This window comes from Lissotriton helveticus, chromosome 11, assembly GCF_964261635.1.
Source record: "Lissotriton helveticus chromosome 11, aLisHel1.1, whole genome shotgun sequence".
Taxonomy (NCBI): Eukaryota; Metazoa; Chordata; class Amphibia; order Caudata; family Salamandridae; genus Lissotriton; species Lissotriton helveticus.
The window spans coordinates 319244041-319265570 of NC_136072.1; the positions used below are offsets into that span (position 1 = coordinate 319244041).

At 48.7% G+C, this 21530-nt stretch overlaps 1 protein-coding gene across 1 annotated transcript in view; it reads right to left on the minus strand.

Annotated features, from left to right (window-relative positions):
- The window catches only part of AGXT (alanine--glyoxylate aminotransferase), a 458404-nt gene that overhangs the window by 208218 nt on the left and 228656 nt on the right, over window positions 1-21530 (minus strand). Inside the window, exon 5 of the mRNA XM_078665630.1 lies at window positions 11173-11243. Within this exon, the coding sequence (XP_078521756.1) occupies window positions 11173-11243 (71 nt within the window). The remainder of the gene's footprint in view (window positions 1-11172; window positions 11244-21530) is intronic.

Here is a 21530-nt window from a genome sequence, read left to right on the forward strand (position 1 = left end):
AGCCCTCTACGGTGGAGACAGCGGCGGAGAGGCGTGGAGCGCTGGAAATGGTCTCTTCCATGTCGGGCCCTCAGGAGGATCACGAGACGGCTCGGTCGGAGCCTGGAGAAAGCGGCGGCCGCTCGGACTCGGAGGGCTCGGAGACTGATAGCGTGAAGCTCCCAGTGGTCACTCCGGAAACTGCGGGGGACCTTCTTGATGAACAATGACACAATTGGGTGAGCCGGTTCTGATTGTGGGGGCTGGGTGGATGGGCGAATGTCTACATGAGGGAGACATGACTTGTATGGAGACCTGCTAATTTATCGCCTGTGGGGAGGGTAGTGGGGTTTCCCTATATAACCTCTGGTGGCTTCTGACTCGACTGCAAGGTGGCTTGCAGTGAGGTGGCCCCACATTGTCGCTCGGTCCTCGCATTGCCCTTAAGGCACACCTGCGGTGGCTACCGCCAGGTTAGTTGGGGAGAGATTGTTTGGGGGTACAGTTTGGATGGGAACTGGATGGTACTATTTGGAACCTGTTCTGGGGGGGAGGCTGAGGGTTGTTTGTTTAAAAGTTGATTTATTGTTGTTGGATGGGGGAATCGTCATCGGTAAGCAGTTGGCTGGGTATTTGCCCGTGCCTGTAATGTACCTAGAGGGACTGAAGCGCACGACTTGGGATAATGGCTGATCTCTCAACTCTAAAATGCATCACTTGGAATGTGCGGGGTCTGCACACCATGGCCAGGAGACATAAGGTTCACGCTTATCTAGTGCGTAGAGGAATACAGATTGCGCTGCTGCTGCAGGAGACACATCTCACTAAATCAGAGGGGCTAGCGCTACAGCGTAGATGGCGCGGCCAGGTCTACAACACCACGTACTCGGCTTATGCGAGGGGTGCGCTGATATGGAAAAAGGCGGGGTGCCCTTTCAGGTCCATACTCATACTATAGATCCAGGGGAAGATTTGTAGCTATAGCGGGGAGACTGGGGGGTCGAGATGTGAGCATTTGCTGCATTTATGCGCCTAACACGGACCAGCTCGCCTTTCTGACAGAGTTGTCGGGTTCCTTAGCCCGCTTCCTTTCAGGGCCCGTCCTATTAGGGGGCGATTTCAACTCGGTGCTTGACGTTCATCTGGATAGGTCCCACCCTCCCCTCCCGGACTCCCCGACGCACAGGGTGGCCAGAGGCAGGATGGACTGGCAGACTAAATGGGGACTGACGGATGTCTGGCGAGCGCAGCACCCGCTTGTCCGAGACTACTCCCACTTCTCCGGCATGCATGAGCTTCATGTGCGACTAGATGGCCTATTGGGGTCGGGGGAGGTGGCTTCTTCGGTCATACGCTCTGAGTACCTGACGAGGACCATATCCGACCATAATCCATTACTGGTCGATCTCCGATGGCTTCGTGGCGCCTCCTGTGTGCCGACCTGGAAGTTACGCCCAGAATTGCTGGACGACCAGGTGTTCCGTAGTGACCTGGAGGACAAGATTGCGGGATACTTTAAGACGAATGAGGGCACGACCGCTGAGAGAGCCACAGAGTGGGACGCCTTTAAAGTGGTCGTTCGAGGTTATTGTATAACGCAGAAGGTTGGAGTGCGCCGCATAATTCTGGAGGACCTGGCGAAAGCTGATCGAGTCCTCCGCGACCTGGAACTGGCCCGCCCGGGCCGCCCGGAGCTCCAACAACAGACCCTAGCGGCTAAGGAGGCTGTAGCCGTAGAAGTTGAACGACTACGGAGCTATGACCATAAAACTTACCTGACTAGATCACTGGCTGAAGGCGACAAATCGAGTAAGCTACTAGCTTGGCTTGCCAACCCGACGAGACGAACATCGCTGATTGTGGCCATGCGCACTGCGGAAGGCAATGAGGTCTATACTCAACCCGAAATCCTTCACTGCTTCTGGAATTACTATGAGCAGCTCTATCGTAGTCGCTTATCCCCGGACACTACACCGACGGACACCTTCCTTAGCGATCTGCCGATCCCCGCTCTGGATCCGGAACGGGCGAAGGCCCTGGGACGAGACGATAGGAGAGATCAAACACGCCATAAAAAACATGGCGCGAAACAAAACACCGGGCCTGGATGGGATCCCAGTGGAGTTTTATGCGGTATACGTTGAGCTCCTGGCCCCCAAACTCCTACAGGTATATAAGGAGGCGAAGACTTTGGGGCGATTGCCGGGCTCGATGCGAGAGGCCCTGGTGATACCTCTACTCAAGCCTGACCGTGGGGGCGTAGAGCCGGCGTCTTATAGGCCGCTCTCCATGCTCACGGTCGACTATAAGATCTTGAGCAGCATATTGGCCACACGACTGATGGACCACATGCGCTCACTAGTGCATGCGGACCAGGCGGGCTTCATCCCCGGACGTAATACTTCAATGAACATTCGACGTTTGTTCCGACTGTTGGAGGGGGATCATGCCTATGCTCCTGATCCTATGATTCTCTCGATCGATTTGGAGAAAGCCTTCGACAGCTTGGAATGGGTTTACCTCCACAGAGTGCTGGAGAGGTTTGGCCTAGGTGAGGGGTTCCTAAGGTGGACTGCGGTGTTATACTCGTCAGCGGTGGCTAGGGTGAAGGCGGGCCCACTGATTTCTCGGCGTTACCCCGTTGAGCGGGGCACGAGACAGGGCTGCTCGCTCTCCCCATTACTATTTGCCCTGGCGGTGGAGCCGCTGGCTATATCGATCCGCACTGGGGCCCACTACAGGGGATTACAGTCTCCGACGGGCCACCAGTACATATCCCTCTACGCGGATGACTTGTTGCTTTTCCTAGAAGATGCTGGGGCGGCCCTGGCTGGCGCTGATTCAGTGCTCACGACTTTTGGATCGGTGTCGGGGCTTCGAGTAAATTGGGCTAAGACCTGCCTGTTCCCGGTCCGCAGCGATAGTCCCGAACCGGACATTCATAGAGAGATCAGATGGGAGCCGGTTTGCTTTCAATACCTGGGGGTGCGTGTTTACCATCGTCCTGCTGACATACTTGAGGGCAACATATCCAGAGACATCCGAGCGCTTCGAGGTAGCACGGCCTTTTGGTCCACCCTGCCCTTGTCGGTGGCGGGAAGAATTGCGCTACTGAAGATGGTGGCACTCCCTCGTCTGCTATACTATTTCAGAACGCTGCCAATCTGGATCCCGAGGGCTAGCTTCCAGGGTCTGGAGTCCATGATAGTAGCGTTCTTATGGGGCTCAGGCCGCCGACGAGTGGCACTCAGAACCTTGCAGAGACCTAGGGCGGAGGGGGGACTGGCGGCGCCCGACTTTGAGACGTACTACTTAGCTGCTCAGTTGCAGGTCTATACCCAGGAGGTGGCGCGTGAGTTTCGGGGTCCGGAAGAGGTGCGGGGCACTGGCATACCCAGACATGTCCTATCGTATATTGCACTCCAGCAGAGGATTGATCTGCGAGACCTCACTCAGGAGGAACGCACCATACGCTCGTGTTGGAACAGGACGCATCGTAGACTGGGAAAACTGAGACCTTATGCCCCGGAGATCCCGATGGGAATGCTCACGGCGTTACCCCATGGTGGCGACTGGTCACGATTAGGTGAATGGGAGGAGCTAGGTCTACAGACCGTAGGTGACCTCTACGAGGACGGGACGTTGTTGCCCTTCCAGGAGCTACTGGACCGCTATGATGTCCCTAGAGGCGATTTTTTGCTCCATGCGGCGGTCACGAGGGCGCTCCAGGCGCATTGGAGGATGGGTCAGGGGGAACCGCAGGTGTCGGCGGCGTGCCAATACGTCATGATGTCTGCAGGAACGGTTAAAGCTGTCTCCTGCTTATATTCTAGAATGGTAGAGGACAGACTGACCCCCTTGTCGGATCTTAGGGCCCGGTGGGAATTGGACATAGGAAAAGACATCCCGGAGACCACGTGGGCCCAGCTGTTGCGACAGGCCTGGAAGAGCACGCGTAATGCCCGGTTCCAACTGGTCCACTTCTACATTTTACATCGAGCCTATCTGACACCGGAGAAGTTGCAGAAATACTTTAACCTAGAGACCGCGGCATGCCCTAGATGCAGGGCGGACGGAGCGGACCTCATACACATGCTGTGGTCCTGCCCTATGCTGACTGCTTACTGGTCGTTTGTGGGAGAGACACTGACTGAAGTGACAGGTCGGTCGATACAGATAGATGCAGCTGTGGGGATCCTACACTGGTTTCCACATACCCCTAAATACAAGATTACAAATAAGTTTATAGATTTAGGGTTGCTCCTTGCCAAACGGGAAATCACCAGACACTGGAAGGCGCGAGTTGGTCCTACAGGTGATAAATGGCGTAATGAACTTCTCAAGTGAGCGGGAAGTGAAAGTACGTTGAGATACCAACAGGTGCAGCGGCGAAGGGATGAGAGGGCTCTAGAAGCGGCGCAGGCATGGGAGGCGTTGGTGCAGGCCCTGCGCGACCATGACACACATACTGACTCTGATGATACAGTTGGAGAGGGACCCGGGCCTCAATAACAGATCATGGGTGGGTTGGACCCCCGAGAGAGAACTGAGTCTCTTCTCACGAACTGGTTGACCACACGATACGCTGCTGATGACGAGGGGGTGGGGGGAGGGGGAAAGAGGAGTGGGAGCCCTCTCGGTTTCCGAGGGCATTAGACTACTGTATGACTGCATCTAGCAATTACCTCCTCTGGGGGGATGAATCTGATTGGGGACTGGGGAGGGGATGTTTTGTTTTGTTGGGTTGTTTAGAAAAGCGGACGAGATATACTCATTTCACCTGTTGCACTTTACTGGAATGGAGAATTGCTCCCCTGTGGACTGCTGGCACACGCCGCCCGACCCCCGGGTTGTGGGCTGAATGGCCGTGTATAGAGCTGATTCTATTGACGTCCTCCTGGTTTTTCCTACGTATCAGGTGCCACTAATGTGCCAACTTTATTACCTGCAATAAAAACACATTTCACAAAAAAAAAAAAATTAGGGCCCGTCACGTCAGTGACGTAAGCAGTGTCACGCGGGGGGCACAGGTTGTTGGCCAGCAATTTACCCGGACGCTCGCCCTCACCATATCTCTGCGCAACCTGTTGCCTACTGAGGAACAATAGTTCTCTTTCCGCGGCCTCCCTAAACTCCAGGAGAAGCTCCAAATGCTTCGCCTCCCCAGCCTCAGAAGGCGCCTCCAGCATGTCGCGGTCTAAAGCGGAAATGTCACTTTCAATACGATTTTAGGGGGAGCGGAGGTCACGTAAGACCCCAGCATGTTTGGCAATACATACACCTCTAATATAAGCCTTAAAGCCCTCCCACAGAACTGCCCACGTGTCCACCAACCCCATATTGATGTCGAAATAGTCCTCAATTGTCAGTCTGAGCTCCTCATTAAAAACCGTATCTGACAATGCCTGGCCAGGAAATCCCCACTGTCTCTCGTAACCCCCAGGTCTGGGGATTCTCAGTCATATTAGCACTGGGGAATGGTCCGAGAGCGTGCGGGGGAGAGTCAGGACATCAGCCAGCCAACCCGCCAACCCCGGAAACACCAACCAATAGTCGATCATGGTCCACTTGTTGTGGTAACCTGAGTAATGAGTGAAATCCGGACGGTGCGCATGCAGCTGGAGCTCAACATCGATCAAGGAATACTGTGCACATATGGCCCTGAGATCCCTGAGAGCTTGACGGGAATGGGGTTTAGTGTCGGGGGAATCGGAGGTGCTGTCCCTAGCAGGTCCAGTAGGAGATTAAAATCCCCCCTAATATTAAAAGACCGGGATCAAGCGAAAGGAGCTGCACCTGCAAAGCCTGAAAGAAAGCCGGAGAGTCCACAATAGGGCCATAAATCCCAACCAAGGTAACCTTCTGTCCCAACAGTGAACCAGTGACAATCAGGGTACGGCCCTCAGGGTCTTGGATTGTGTTATGAAGGGCAAGCTGGACTCGTTTATGTATGAGGATGGCGACCCCTCTAGCATAGCGACTGTAATTGGAAAAAAACCTATGCGAACCCCAACTTGCCGCCACCGGAGCCTGATCCGAAGTGGACAAATGTGTCTCCTGCAGGAATACAATATCACCTTAAGTCGTACAATATAATTGAGTACCTGATCACGCTTTGTAGTGTTATTTAGTCCTCTGACATTCCATGTCATAAGTGAAAGCCCGGAAGGACCGGGCAAGTTACCTAGCTGAACCATTGAGAAATCACCACTGCAAATGCCTCGCCACATATGTCTGATCTAAACCACATTGCAATCATTAAATCGAAAAATCTGCAAATACCATCCAAACAGAACCAACGTCCCCCACCACCCACCACCCAGCCTCTCACCAACCCCAAAGAGGCATACCCCTGAATAGACAACTAAGCACATGTGCAATAGGGACCTTAGCATAACTGTAGGAGCAAATGAAGTACAATGCAAAGCTAGAACATTAGGAAAGAACATCACAGTATTCACCAAAGGACATGGCAACGCCACGCCAATCGGGCATCAAAACACTCAACAATAGTACATGCAGAAGGACATGCATAATAAAAAATTAAAGAAGCCTTTCAGGACACATTGATAACACATGAAAAGAATCCATCAACCCGTCCCGGACTCGGAGAAGAGCTCCACACTCGTCTGCGAGTTCCCCTGTGGTGGGGAAGCAGATCCCTGTGCTCCAGATGCCCCAGCATGATTCTTCTTATATTCTCGGCAGAACTCTTGCGCCTCGGTCGGAGTATCGAACACTCGGGACCTGCCATTCATGTCCACCTTGAGCCTCGCCGGGTACAGCATGCCATAACGTAGACCCAGGTTTCTCAAAGTTGCCTTGACCCCCTGGAATTTGCACCTCGCCTCCTGCACCACGTTGGTAAAGTCCGGGAAAAAGGCCAGCTTATTCCCCTGCCATTGGACATCCCCCATGTCACGAGCCACACGAAGAGCAGTGTCTCTATCACGGAAGTTCATGAACCTGACGATGATTGATCTAGGAGGCAGGCCCAGCCGAGGACGGGGGCCCAGCGATCTATGGGCACGCTCCACTACGAAGCCTTGCGTGAAAACTTCCCTGCCAAACAATTCCGTCAGTAGTTGTTCCACAAACGTGTCCATCCGCCCGGTAGCCGTCGTCTCCGGAACGCCAATAATTCGGATGTTGTTTCGGCGACTGCTGGCCTCCAAGACCTCATTCTTAATAGCTACATCCTTGAGGATCTTCTCAACTCTTTCCAGCCGCTTCAAGGAAGATGCAGCACCGTCCTCTACGTCTGACACTCTGCCAGACCATCAGTGTCCTGTAGGCCGGAGGACTCCGTGGTTTGATCAGCAGGAGCATCGGACGCGTTCCCAGCGGTTTATCAAATTGCAGCTTGGTCTGCTTAGGGTCTTTCTTCACCATCGTGTTTGAGTCCAGAAGGGGGACCAGCAAATAGAAGTGCAAGGCAAGCGTTACTGCGCAGACCCAGCAACCAAGAGGACAGCGTCAAACGAGTGGAAGACACCCAGACAAGCCCCCCGGCAGCACCGATCGCAACAGGCAGAGATCGTGGAGCGACAGGAGCCAGCAGTACAGTGGCAAGTAAAGAAAGTAAATAATCAGCGATCACAATGCGGGGCCAACCATGTATGACCGCGAAGAGGCCAGGCGAGACATGAGGAAACGGTCGTGCAAGTACAGCTGCCGCGTTCCTGCAGAGCGGGCATCCGTGGAAGGCCCAAGTCACGACGCAGCAGCAGCGTCCAGCTCTCCCAAGGTATCACAGGCAGGCAGTCCAGAAAACCAGGAGACCTGGCCTGAACACAGCGCCAGGCACCGCGCCGGTAATGAGTGGTCGGGGCAGTCTGTGGGCACAGCAGGCCAGGCAAGGGCTCCACAGCCAAAGGCACAGGCCCCAGAAAGCCAGCAGGCCCACGAGTGAAGCAGGAGGGAGTCAGCGCTCAGCAGCCGGGTTGGTGGGTATCACTAGGCGGGCACCACGTGCACCATCAGGGACCTAAATGCAGCCAGTGCCCCCAAAAAGGTCCCAGACCAGAACGAGGCAGAGCCCGCAACACAGGGAAAATAGCCCCCAGTGCAGGCCCCCACACCCCACCAGTACTGGAGCCCCGTCGGGGGGGCCGAGGGGGGGGAAGCCAACACAACCCCTCCACCCTGTGTCGCTCCAGCTTCCCGCCGAGATCCCAGGGCCCACCCGCAGATCCAACCCCCGAACCCCGCCGGGCCCAGTACTACAGGCCCCGGTCTCGTGACGCCCACTAGGCCAAGGCATCCCGCGAGCGCACCGGAGAACAGGAAACCTGCACGGAGGGGCGGCAGGGAGAGAGCGGACAGCAGGGAGCCCGCCGAACGGGCAGAAGGAACCACAGAGGCAGCGGGAGGAGGGGAACGGGCACAAACTCACCGCCCAACAGCAAAACTCCGCAGCAATGACTTGGGTCGGGGCGTGGTCTCAGCTCACAGGCCCCGCTCTCGCCCGCGCTTCTTTAGGCTCGGTGCCGCCACGCTCCAGGCATCAAAAGGAGCTCCGCATGTTCCCGGGTGCGGTAGGATGGTGTCCGGCTATCATTGTCTGCCTCTACATCGATCTAGATGGAAGCTCGTAAGCCCGATCGGCGGAGCTTCAGGCGGATACGGCCATCTTGGTCGCCTCCGTGGCCACGCCCCCTTCTACACTAGTGACTCCTAGGCTGAAGTGAGGAAGGGTGGGAATAGAGCCTTCTTTAGAAATTCTATGCAAACCTTTTAGCAAGGGATTGCTGCTTAGATTTTTCTAAACCTTGTAATTTGGTGTATGGTAGAGGAGAGATGGTAAGTCATCAGATTCTATTGTTAAAGATAAGGCAGTTTCTAGAAAGAGTCTCTTCTTTTATGTGTCCTTGACTGCAACTTCAGAAAGTCAAATGACAGATAGATGCAGAGTCTTCGCACTTTATTGTGCCCATGTTTTGGGTACCCAGATTGGAGCCAGCATCATCATGACTTGCTGTAAGAGCTACCAATTTGCCCAAAGACTTTGTCTATACTACAGGTAGGATATGATATTTGAAATGGAACAACCTCAAATGAGTTCCATGACGTTATACAGTGTATCTGCATTCCCCTGCCTTGAAAATGACTATAACAGTGGGACTTTAACCACCCATTTTATCACAGTGCCAAGTTCTTCGTGACCAAGAAAGGGTGTGCTCCGCAGAGTACTTAGAGAGCTGCTGTGAGACCAAGGCTTGCGTATGCATGACAGACAGTCTCCCAAAGCAAGCAGAACTTGTTTGAGAGGCTATGGGTCTGGCTAGTAGCCTGTCTGTTCAGAGAGGGAAGTAGACCATGTGGCTTTGTAGAAGGAGGAGACTGTCCAGGAGAAGTCCAACTGTATATCTGGTATGTGAAAGGCCCAAAAGAAGCTGTCAAGTGGGAGTGTTGTCAGTACTGACCTGACTCATAAGGGGTCATCCAGTCTCCCTGAATGTGATTCATGTGGCCAGCTGTGCAAAGTAATGTTCAGCTAAACGACAGCATGCGGTCTGACACCACTGCAGTGTGCCTGAATTACTGGTGCTCCTGGTACCGAAGTGTGGCTTTTTGCCCAAGCAGCAGTCACCACTGCTGAAATGTAAGACTGGCCTCAGCCTGGAGGCTGCAACTACTGAAGATAAGCACCCACTGAGCTGGCTGCCATGCTGATCACCTCAGTGGCCCGACTGAGGACTGTAGGGTCACCGCGGTCGAGTGATGTCGAAGACACAGATGTTGTAAGTTTGATGAACGTACCATCCAGTGCCAGACTAACTGCCTTTCTGCTGAGCATATAAAGCAAAACCTAACCTCAAAATACTGTTACAAAACACACAAAGTTAATCCTGCCATGGGAAGATAACTTTGTCACTGACGACTCTAGGGGCTTAAGAACCGTTTGACAAGATGCGTCAACTTCTTATTGAAAGCGCCAATGTGTCAAATTTGCTTATACGACATTGCGGTGTTGTCACCACAGATATTATGGGATGCTGTAGAGCTAGTAAAAGAGGGACTGTAGAGGGTGTAGTACTTAATTTAGAGCCCATGGGTGAGAATGTTAACATTACAGACAAACCCTCTATCTAACTGTGTAGAGTTCTGTTTTACTGTGAATTAAAAGTACTTTATTTTCCTGAAAATAAGCACTTGGCTGGACTGTGAATTATTGTGTCTGTTGTTTGACTGGGTTCTAAGCCTTTGTCCTCCTCACTACATCCCTGAAAACCTGTTGACTGCTTACCTTCGCTACCCTGACAGTCAAGTATGGAACAGATTTATTTGCCCTGTTTCATTAGCCATAGTAAGATGGACTCTAGGACATCAGCGGCAACCAATACCAATCCCCACAGCTGCAACCCAGTAACCCCTTTTCGCACTGCGATCCTCCAAATGGGATCTGACAGGGCCTAGGCTGAAAGGAAGAGATGTTACCACTTTAAATTGTGTACTTATCTCTGGGGCTTGTTTCACAGACAATGTAGTCAAAACACACAGCAAAAATCCAGAATGTAGGTGCCCAGTGAGAGAAAAAACTGGGGGAAAACATGGAAAGAGTGGGGAATTCCTTGCAAGACATTACAGTTCAGCTGGCAGCAGGTGACTCTAATGACAGAATTTCAGAATATGCCAATAACATCAGAGGAGAAGAATAATGGGGATGCTCAGGGAAAAATAAAAAGATTTCTCAGTTTCCAATTTACATGCAATGGTGAAAGGGAATCTTCATCGTGAAAAAAGGCAAACATCCCAAACATTTTAGGAAGTCAAACAGACTCCTAGAATTTTTTGAATGGTTGGAAAAGCATACTATTTTGATAAACTACAAGTAAAATCATGACTTAGGGTTAACTGTGCATGCTCTACTATAATCCGTATCCCATACTAAATGCCCTAAAATGATGCACTACTATATGCCCAGTTACAATCTATTACAAAATTAGGCTTGACTGGGGGACTTGGGTGAAGAGATGTACAGTAACAGGTTGTCAGTTATTTTGAAATGTTAGTGGATATTGGTATGAGCATAACTACGTTTCAAGAGTTCCAGAGTTCCCTTACACTTCACTCGCTTAACATTACATTATTAGGAGACAGCACTCTCATGGTAGCATCCGCTTGGCTGCCAAATCAGGAAGAGGTCATGTCTGCTATGGTAATATGCAATATGATTAATACAATTCTTACCCTGCTTGTCCATGTATATCGGAACTCCTCCTAGAGACGCCACAGAGTCCACCAAGAGCAAGCAGTCATATCTGGAAGAAAGGAGGAGAAATGGGAGAGCTAAGATTAGAGACGGAGATGCGGAGATGCCCACTGAAGTTAGTCTAAAGTCACCAGTTCACAGGAAGAAGCCCTCCTGGGATTGAAAACCGACTGAAAACTCTGCAAAATTATCTTCTCACTAATGCATTCACTTTCTCATTCAGTCTGTGCTCCGTCATAGCTGATAAGGGACTATCTCTTGAAAGCTGGTGTTTCTGAAGTTTAGTGATATCTTCAATGACAGAAAAATTGAATGGTCGCTATCAAAACACTGAATCGTTCTTTGTCCTCTAGTAGTGCAGAACAATAGGTAAGTCCACACCGTGCATCGTCTATGTACTTTCTACATTCAATTTCAGTGAGATGATGCCTCTAGCACTTATTTCATTCAGAACCTGCATTGTTCATTCATTAATCTGTACCTTGCTCTGCATTCCTCTTAGCCCTTCTTTGCCCTCCGCTGATGCTTTCAGGGGCGGCTCCTCCTCTATGGCGGAGGAGCGTCACCTCACTGCTTTTAAGCAGTATGAAACATACAATAATAATAATATAAAGAGTTATTATCATTTTATGCCTCTGCCCTTCTGCTTTGCAGAAGGTGGGTGGGCGGGCCTGCTCTCCTCTCGGAGAAGGGGAGAAGTGGTTTGCTCACTCCTGATTGCGCAATGACTGTTTGGTCGGCCCTCTCGGGCCACCCAAACCAGTCATGCGCACTTCCATGCTCATCTCCATGCAGGCTGTATTTCCCATCTACCCATTTATGTCTGTGTCCCTTTATTGACTGTCCTTACCCTTCACAGTCCAGTGACATACACTTCGTTACTTTGCACACACACATTAATCATTCAACTAGCCTTCTATTGCTTCATAACACTAACAGTGTACAGTGGAAACTAACATGCAAATCACATGAGACACACAGGAAACCGATTTGCGCCTGTGTGCACTAATGTAAACTAATGCATGAAAGGACTAGGCCGCATTTTACTTTTGCTCTTTGAAAGAAATAAAATTAATGCATGATTAGGCCACATTTTGCATTCTTGCATTTTACTTTGAAATTAATAATAAGTAATTCTGATTTTGCTTAAAGCTCTACTAAGAAAATATTAACGTGCGACAATGCAAAGGTGGGTGGTAATCAGTGACAAGTGCATTTTCATGTAATCAATAAATGCTTATGTTTTATTTGTCATAGTGAGCTGAATGGGCCTGCATTTTCCTAAAGTTGACATTGTAGATGAGGGCTGGAGAAAAGCATGAATAACCAAATAAATAGACAGGAAAGCTGAGCGCTGCAGAAGACTGTGAAAAAGACAAGGTTGATCAGCTAAGAAAAACATTGTTTGCCTGCCAAGAGATGAGACTGGCAGTGGGATCCAAAACTTCCTACATGGAGGTAACAGAAACACTCATGTAAAAGGATGAAACCGTTATGTTTTATGAACAAATGAAATAGTTGAAGATTATTTAATGCGAACAGTGTAAAACAAAAAAGACTGTAGAAATATGAATGTGATCATAGTGGTGTGATTAACCACCCGCTAAACCCGCCAATGAGGAGCTGAGTTTTAGGAATTGTTTCAACTGTTATGGGTTGGACATGTAGGTTTTAAGGTATAACTGGGGTGCCTCTAGGGGTGTGGTTTAGAGCGAGAAGAGAAGAACACAGAGCGGTATGGATAGAAGAGGGAATAGAAAGAGAGATGGGAGTTTGTCGCTGTCCGTCGGTTTGCTGTATTCAGATTGAGGCCTACCCATTTTTCCTGTTCCTGTCCAGAATCCTTTGTCCGTTGAACCTTTACTCGGGGAACCTCTCCTACTCCTTATGGCTGAGGGGGTAGTTTTCTACTAAATGATCTTGGGTGGTATAGCTTAATGTCTATAAAATTTGCATAATCATTCTCGAAAATTTATTTTTGTCTCTGAAACTTATGTCTCTACATCTATCCACTCCTTCATTTGCATATCGTTCATTGATGAGTGTGACACAGTTTTTTTCATTTTGCTGATGTTTCTTCTCCCTTTTGTGAGATTTCTTTGTTTGCCTTGTAATCTGTATGCGATGAGCATTATATTTCACATTATTTGTGATAAAATGTATAAATCTTACAGAGAGTTTGCGATTATTTAGCTAACTAGATTAGTTAGATAGTACTATTGTTACCATCAGCTACTCAACCAATTGATCCATCGACCAGAGGAAAGAGAGTTGATATTTAGGTCAGTTATGTATATAGAAATATTTATTATGAGCTTGTAAAAGGAACAACAGATAACGTCATTAAAACTTGACCCCCAGCGCAACAGTGATTGGGTGAATGTGTATGGGCCATTAGCATATAATGTTATTGAGTATTGATCCCTGATTAAGTATAGCGCTGGATTAGTTTTCTGGTAGCATAGGGCGTTTTAATTATTTTTTTGGTAATAAATATTGATTATTTGCTTCTTTTTTTAAACATTGGACTCACCTAGCTGCCAGAAGGATGCACTTTCTCCCTTGCCCTTGCCCCTGTTGCGTGTTTGCACAAAAACTTTGCCAAGCTCCCTGAAAAGGACTGAGAGATGCCGCGACCGGAGTGGGAGGAGCTGCCTGATCACTGGGAAGTGGTGCTGTAATGCCATAAAGGACGCCAACGCCTCCCGTGCTGCGTGACGCGATTGTTTGCTTTTTTTCTAACGTTGGGCTCACCTAGCTCCCAGAAGGATGCACTTTCTCCCTTGCCCCTGTTGCGTGTTTGCACCATAACTTTTCCAAACTCCTTGAAAAGTACCGGGAGGTGCCGCAACTGGAGTGGGTGGAGCTGCCGATTACCGACAGCTGGGAAGTGGTGCTGTAGCGCCATAAAGGACGCCGACACCTCCCGCACTATGGGACCCAATTATTTGCTTTTTTTTTTAACATTGAACTCACCTAGCTGTCAGAAGGATGCACTTCCTCCCTTGCCCTTGCCCCTGTTGCGTGCTTGCACAATAACTTTGCCAAACTCCCTGAAAAGGACCGGGAGGTGTCGCGACCGTAGTGGGAGGAGCTGCCTGATTCCTGACAGCTGGGAAGTGGTGCTGTAGTGCCATAAAGGACGCCGACACCTTCCGCACGTGCGGGGGGTGCCCGGACTCGGCCCGGGCCAAGACTGGGCCAAAACGGGCCTATCTTAGCCTGTCATAGACCGATAAAGGCTGGGCAGGGCCACCCCCCTAAGGTTGATCTGATTTACCTTTCTTATATTTAGATCACTGTATCCTTTTTCGAAACTGTTAATTAGATAATAATGGGCAAAAGGAAGGTGGGTTCCGCATCTATTATTAGCCCCGGAGCGGGCGGCCAACAATCTCTGATGACTTATCTGACAGGAGCCATAGGGACTATTGAGGAACAGATTAATTCTGTTGAAGAGACCCTTACGCAAGGCAGGACGAGCACGTTGTCTGCATTTATTACCCGAGCTAGTTCACCTAATATATCTTTAATTACAGCCTCTGAGGGGCTTGTTGCTCAAACCGCTCTGTTGTATAGCTCCTATATATCCTTATATCATGTTAAGTTAGCATAGGTACATTTGAGATTTAAACGCCATTTTTCCTTTCTTGCAACTTCTGCACACGACCCTTAATTGTTGACTTAGCTTTCAACCTAGTGGTTTGCCGTGGTGTATGTGAGAATAATATGTTATTGCTCTGATATCAGTTTTGTTTGTTAAACCATGTCTGCACGGAGAGTGCTGAAGTTTCAGGAGCAACACGATATGGAATTGTTATGAGGTCTGATCTCCACGCCTTCATAGTCATAACACAAGTGCAGCCTTTGCCAACTTGGGCTTGAGGCGGGATTGATATTGCTTTGCACGAGAATTGTTAACACACTTGATGCGGTGCACATGCAGAGAGAGCTGGTGTATGCTGATGTGATTCCTTCATGCTAGGACACTAAGGTATGGGCCCGCCCTAAAACAACCCAAAGAGACCTTCTTAGCTAATAATATAATATATGTGTTAGGGAGGGTGAGATATAAGTGTTGTTAACTCTTATTCATTACAGCATGTTAACATGCTGTCACCATTCGCTTTTTATGTCTTAGTAACTATGCTGATAATTTTGATACTGATAATAAGTATACTTGTATTATCTAAGATACTGCGCCTGAGAAGACGGCATTAGTAAATAAACATTTCAAATGCACATGTGTCTTCTTTACTCCATGTTCTGGTTTGTAATGATAATATAACAAAAGAGTGTTCATGAGTCCCACGTACCCTGAGGTACTGTAAGTTCATGTTCTGGTTTGTCTAAACATTGGGAGTTTGATATGTCCAATGAGACACTGTAGCTAGCTCGGTAAGGGGTGAGTTGGTTGCTAAGGTAAGTTTTGGGACATCCTAATTTGCCGAGGTTCCACTCCTCTGTGCACAGTTCTGTGTGAGTACAGAAACCCTGCGACATGGCGCCCAACGGTTTTGGTGGTCTTATATCATGACACTCGAGTAGTTTATCGTTCATGCCTTAACCCCTTCACATCCGTTTCCGGAAAACGGGGTGTCGGTGAAACCTACCTATTTTTTGAAATAGGTCTTTATTCAAGCTTGATTCTTTCTCAAACGGTTTCTTTGAATTACTACCCAGTTGTGCTACAAAGTATTCTTTGTGTGTTCTTGTTTCCAGTGTTGACATGGCGGCGGTGGCTATTGCGCAGCATAGTCGCGTAGCGGTACGCAACCATCTTCAGACGTACCAAGTCCCAGTAGATGGGATGGCTGTGATTTTCGTGGTATGTGCAGATCCGGCGTTTCCTTACGAGTTGTTTTACTCTTGGGTTACGTTTCCGGCTGTGGACGCTAATTCTGGTTTGTTCCACTCCTACACCGCCTCGGATGTCCCGGCTGAATATACGCCGTACAGGGCATTGGAAATACCTATTGATCATTGGCAGCATCGAGTTTGGTTTGATGGCGCCCTCCCCCACTCTTTGTCCCCTGCGAGGTTAGGTCCACTCTCAATTCCAGGTACAAATTGGCCTGCGTTGGGTGGCTTTACCCCGCACCCGAATCACGGGGCTTGTACCCTGGCGGAAATTCGCAGGCTACATGTAGTTTCCATTTCCGTGATTCGTGCTTTAGTGCAATACATCGGTCGTCATCTTCCTGGTGGTCCCCAGGGGGGTGCGGCCGCTCCCATGGAACGAGGCGGAATGCGTCTCAATCCAGTGATGGTTAATTCGGTTTTTGGTGCGCGTCCTGTTGACAACGATGACTTCCCATTCTGGCTAGCAGAGAAGTTTGATCAACTGGAGGCGGTTTTTCCGAATTCTACTCCTGCTGATAAACATAGAATGTTAACGATTACTCTACCAGCCAGACAGACGGCGCAGTGAAGCAGGAGGATTCTACGCCTAAGCGTCCGCAGTTTGCGAAGAAGAAAGTCGCGGCCTTAACAGCGCATAGATATGCCACAGATAGTGAGAACGCGGCTTCGGAATCTGACGTGGGCTCTGACCTTGCTGGACAGCGCGGCGGAGATTACCATAGTCAGAGAGGCGCTCCGTCCACTACTGAGGGTGACAGCGACTGAAGTTTTTGTTGTTATAGAAACAGCCGATACGAGATTGGCTCCCCCTGAAAGACTTTTTGAAATTGTCCTGTTAATTGAAGGTGACATACAGCGTACTGTCAGAGGGGTATTTTGGGAGAACCTTTCGTCTACGTACGACATTTTGCTTTCCGACTGGCCCCCACCTTTTGTGCTCGCAGCGCCGCGAGGGGAGGAGGTAATCCTTCCCAGTTTCGCGCACACTGTCTCAACTGAGCATGCGCAGCATTTTGCAGAAGAGTGGGCTCGTGCTCTAGCACCGGCTCTCTACCGCAACCAATGTGTTGGGACAAATTGTCCCCATGCCACGAAATTCCTTTGCGGTCTGAGCCGCAGCCTCAGCCTCAATATCCCATACGGCGTGAAGCTAAAGCGGCCGTCGCAGAAATCCTTGAACAATTGGAATATCAGGGAGTTATTGAAACGTGTGTGTCACCAATGAATAATCCCCTTTTTACTGTGACCAAACCTGACGGATCATATCGTTTGGTATTGGATTACCGGCATTTGAACTCGCATTGCCGTAACTGTGCAGTACAGAATACTCACGGCTCTGCCCTAGTGGATAGTCTAGTGCGTAAGCGTTTCAAGACAACGCTTGACATTTCCAATGGTTTTTATGCCCACAGACTGGATGGCTTTAGCTCCCAGTGGACAAGTTTTACGTTCGCTGGTGTGCTAAAATGCTTCCGGCGACTCCCAATGGGCTACAAAAATAGTCCTGGGGTCTTCACCTCCAGAATAGTCACACTATTGGAGGGAATCGATCCGGATGCATGTTCTTATGTGGATGATATTTATCTCACAGACGACGAAATTTGGATGCATCTGTGTCGAGTGTATTCCATAATTTGTACCTTTGCAGACATGGGTTACAAATTTAATTTTGCAAAATCGCACATTGCAGAACACACAGTGTTGTTTTTGGGCTATGAGCTCAACAATGAAGGTAGAGGTTTGGCTCCTCACTTCTTAGAGAAGTGCGCACAATTGCGCGCTCCAACAACACTGAAAAAATTACAATCTTTACTGGGCTTTTTGAATTTCGGCAGAACTTACATTCCGGATTATGCCCAGCGTATCAAGCCTTTGTATGCTTTGATACAACCAACTTTCTCAAAATCATGCTGGCTGCCTGAGCATTCAGCCATTTTGCAATCCTTGCAGGCTGATCTGCTCGCTTCTAAATATTTACTGACTCGTGATAACCACACCAACCTGGTAATAAGAATAATTCCTGGGACGGTGGGTTTCACATACCTCACTTTTAATGAAGGTGACACAGTACCTATTGCTTACAAGTCACACTTGTACACTTCGGCTGAGATGCGGTTTCCCACTGTGGAAAAGGTTTTAACTGCTGTACAGATGGCTATTCTAAAGGAACGAGCACTGTCTCAGGGGAAACGCATGCTAGTGGTAACACCCTGTCCTCACTTGGAGGCAGTCACGAAAGCCAGTGTACCAAATTCAAAGGCGTTGCACCCTCGGTGGATTCAGTGGGCAGCGTCATTGTCATCCACGGATGTCATGTTTATTTTTGACGCTTCCTTACGGTCGCAGGAGTACTTGCAGTATGAATTCGTTCATCCTGCTCCTCTGGCTATGCGACCTTTGGAGGACTTCCATTGCATCATTTACACTGATGGGTCGGCGCAGGTTGCGCATGGCTCTAAACATGCCTACGTTTCCGCATGCGCCATTGTGGTCGGTGCTATGTTGAATGATGAGTTCTTTTCCAGGGAGGTACACACGTTGCCCCTGGGCGATTGCACCGCACAATTGGCAGAGCTTCGTGCTCTCTTACTAGCTTTGGAGTACGCAGATCCAAGTCTTACTACTCTAATTGTAAGTGATTCTTACTACTGTGTCCAGTCTTACAATGAAAACTTGTTCTTTTGGATTCAAAATGATTTTCATGATTCCAAGGGTAGCACAATAAAACATAAAATGATCTGGGTTCGAGTGGCAGAGCTTAAGGCTATGTTGCCACTCGTTTATGTGATTCATACTCTCGGTCATCAGCGCGTGGGAGTTCACGCTGTTGGCAACTCGCTTGCTGATGAAGCGGCGAAATCAGCAGTATCCACATACTTAGTTGCAGCAGTTACTAGGTCTAAAACCAAGATTGATAGCGACATCTTGGCAGCGATTGCTGCCTCTGAGAAGGGAAGTAAACATCCTGCGGGATTCCCTTCGAAGTATAAATACCACTTAAGTCCCGAAAAGGTTCCTTTTGTGACAATTCCTGATGTTGGGGAACGGCTGATTCCCAACTCGGATCGCAGAGCAGACTTGATTACAGCGGCTCATGAAGGTGTGGCGTCTGCGCATGCGGGCGTCTCGGCCACTGTAACTCAATTACAATTACGTTTCTGGTGGCGGGGACTGTACAAACAGACGCGTGATTATGTCCTTCTTTGTGACATATGCCAGCAGATTAAACCTTCAACTGCTACGCGTCCGCCTCAGACTCAGTTGTACATTTCTAATAAACCGCTAGGCTGTGTTTATTTAGATCACTGCGGTCCATTTTCATCTGATACTGCGTATAAATACATCTTAGTAGCAGTTGACTCATGCACACGCTTTGTGTGGGTATGGCCACATCGCAGCGCTGATTCACGGACTGTCATTAGAGATTTGCGTATCTTTATAGGGATTTTTGCCTGTGGTACCTTCCATTCGGATCAGGGTCCGGCTTTCGCCTCTAAGGCGTATAAGGATGCCATGATTTCGATGGGGGTCCAAGTCAAGTTTTTGTCACCCTACAGACCTGAGGGTAATAGTGTAGTTGAACGAATGAACCGTGATTTAAAGCAATCTTTGACAGCCCGAGTTATAGGCACTGGCAGAAACTGGCTGGCTCACCTCTATGGCGTGCAGCGTGCTCTTAATAATCTCCCTAGAAGGTCTCTGGGTGGGCGGACCCCATACGAAATGCTCTTTGGCATCAAGATGTACGTCCCTGACCTTGACGGTCTAGACTCTGTGGTTCGCGCCACTTCCTTTGACGCAGATGAACATTGCAATGTTTTACAGAATCTACAAAAGACCAGAGACAGTCTTGCAAAGGAACATTTCCCCTCCACTTCGGATGATGCGTTGCAGATCCCGGTAGTTGGCTGGCTACCCCAAGTTGGAGAACTGGTTCGAGAGAAGATCGACAACAAGAAAGAGTTTGGTCCCTCCTATCGAGCTCCAGTCCCAGTGCTTGGAGTGAAGGGCACAAGAACAGTCATTTTACCACCACTTCCAGGTCGTAAGGAAAACAGGTTTATTTCTATTGACAATGTCAAGATACACAGAGTGGCCGATTCTTCTTAGCATGACACCAGCTGTTTCCTGTCCTTCCATTGTGAGAAATTCAATTATGCCCACTGCTTCTAATAATGAACCTGAGGTGGCCATCGAATTACCTGCTGTTTCCAGTCCATTATTAAATAATTTACCCGGAACTAACATTGATGAGACAGACTATACATACCCCACTGATTTGTCCATGCCTGACCTGCAAGCTCGTTTAGCCACGGAATCCAGATTTTCATTTGACTCTGCTTCCCTTGCCTCAAAAAAACACTCTCAAATTGCGGTATATGCTAGCCTGTTTAAAAAACATTTTTTGATTCCTCCTTGGATATACATTTGGCTGGTCCTTTTTTCGGTTTACCTTTTTATGTCGATTGGTTTTGTGTTTTATTTTTTTCGGATTATGAATGGACACTATGTCGAGGAGAGAACTTGCATTACTCATTTAAATGGAACATTGGCCCCACTTTCCTCTTCACATTCTACACACAGATTAAAAAGAGACTTGACTTTGGTTAACATCACAGCATGGCCTGTTCTGGATGGAATCGCGTGGGATGCAGTTCGTTTTCAGATTCATGGCCCAACGGAAGTCGTTAATGTTCCTAATGTACTAAGAGTTAATATGGGGGATGTGGTGAAACAAAACATTCGTTCTGATGATTGGGATGTTAATGCTGTGGAAAGTTTGTTTTCTGATTTGAAATACTATGCTGCTTTTGATGCTGAGGATTTATATTTAGAATCTGCTAATTATGGTGAATTGTTCTGTTACCAACATTATGGCAATCACTTCTTACACAAAACATCTTCCCGAAGGGAGGCTGTTAATTTTACTCAGTGGGAACATTGCCCAGCTCCTACACAAGGGAGTTCAGAAACGTTTCTTAAAAAGTATACTTATTTCACTGACTTTAACCAGTCCAATCCCGAGTCCTTTTATTTTAAATTTCACAAACAGCCACTGTCCAAGGTTAGACTTACCGATACAAAATTGTTGTACTCGAAGGCCTTCCTAGATCAATTAGTTACTGGGGGCTATGAGTTATGGAAGGAAACAATAGACCTTAAATCGGTTTGGGGTTCAAGGGCCTGGCAGGTACGAGGCACTGAGGCTTTGCACCGTGCATGTCTCATCCCAAATCATATGTTGTTTTTAAATGAAACCATTTCCCAGACCACATGCTTTGGATTGGCTACATCTAAAAGGTTAAACACCCCGTCTTTTCCGGAGTTGGAGGAATATGAGAATTGGAGTAATTTTACTCAATTGTCCATTAAAGATATACAGGCTCTGCTTCTTAATTCCTCCTTTAACATTTCCAGTATGAATCCCAGGGGTTGGCTGCTTTGGCACCGTAGTGCTGATTCTTGCCAAAAA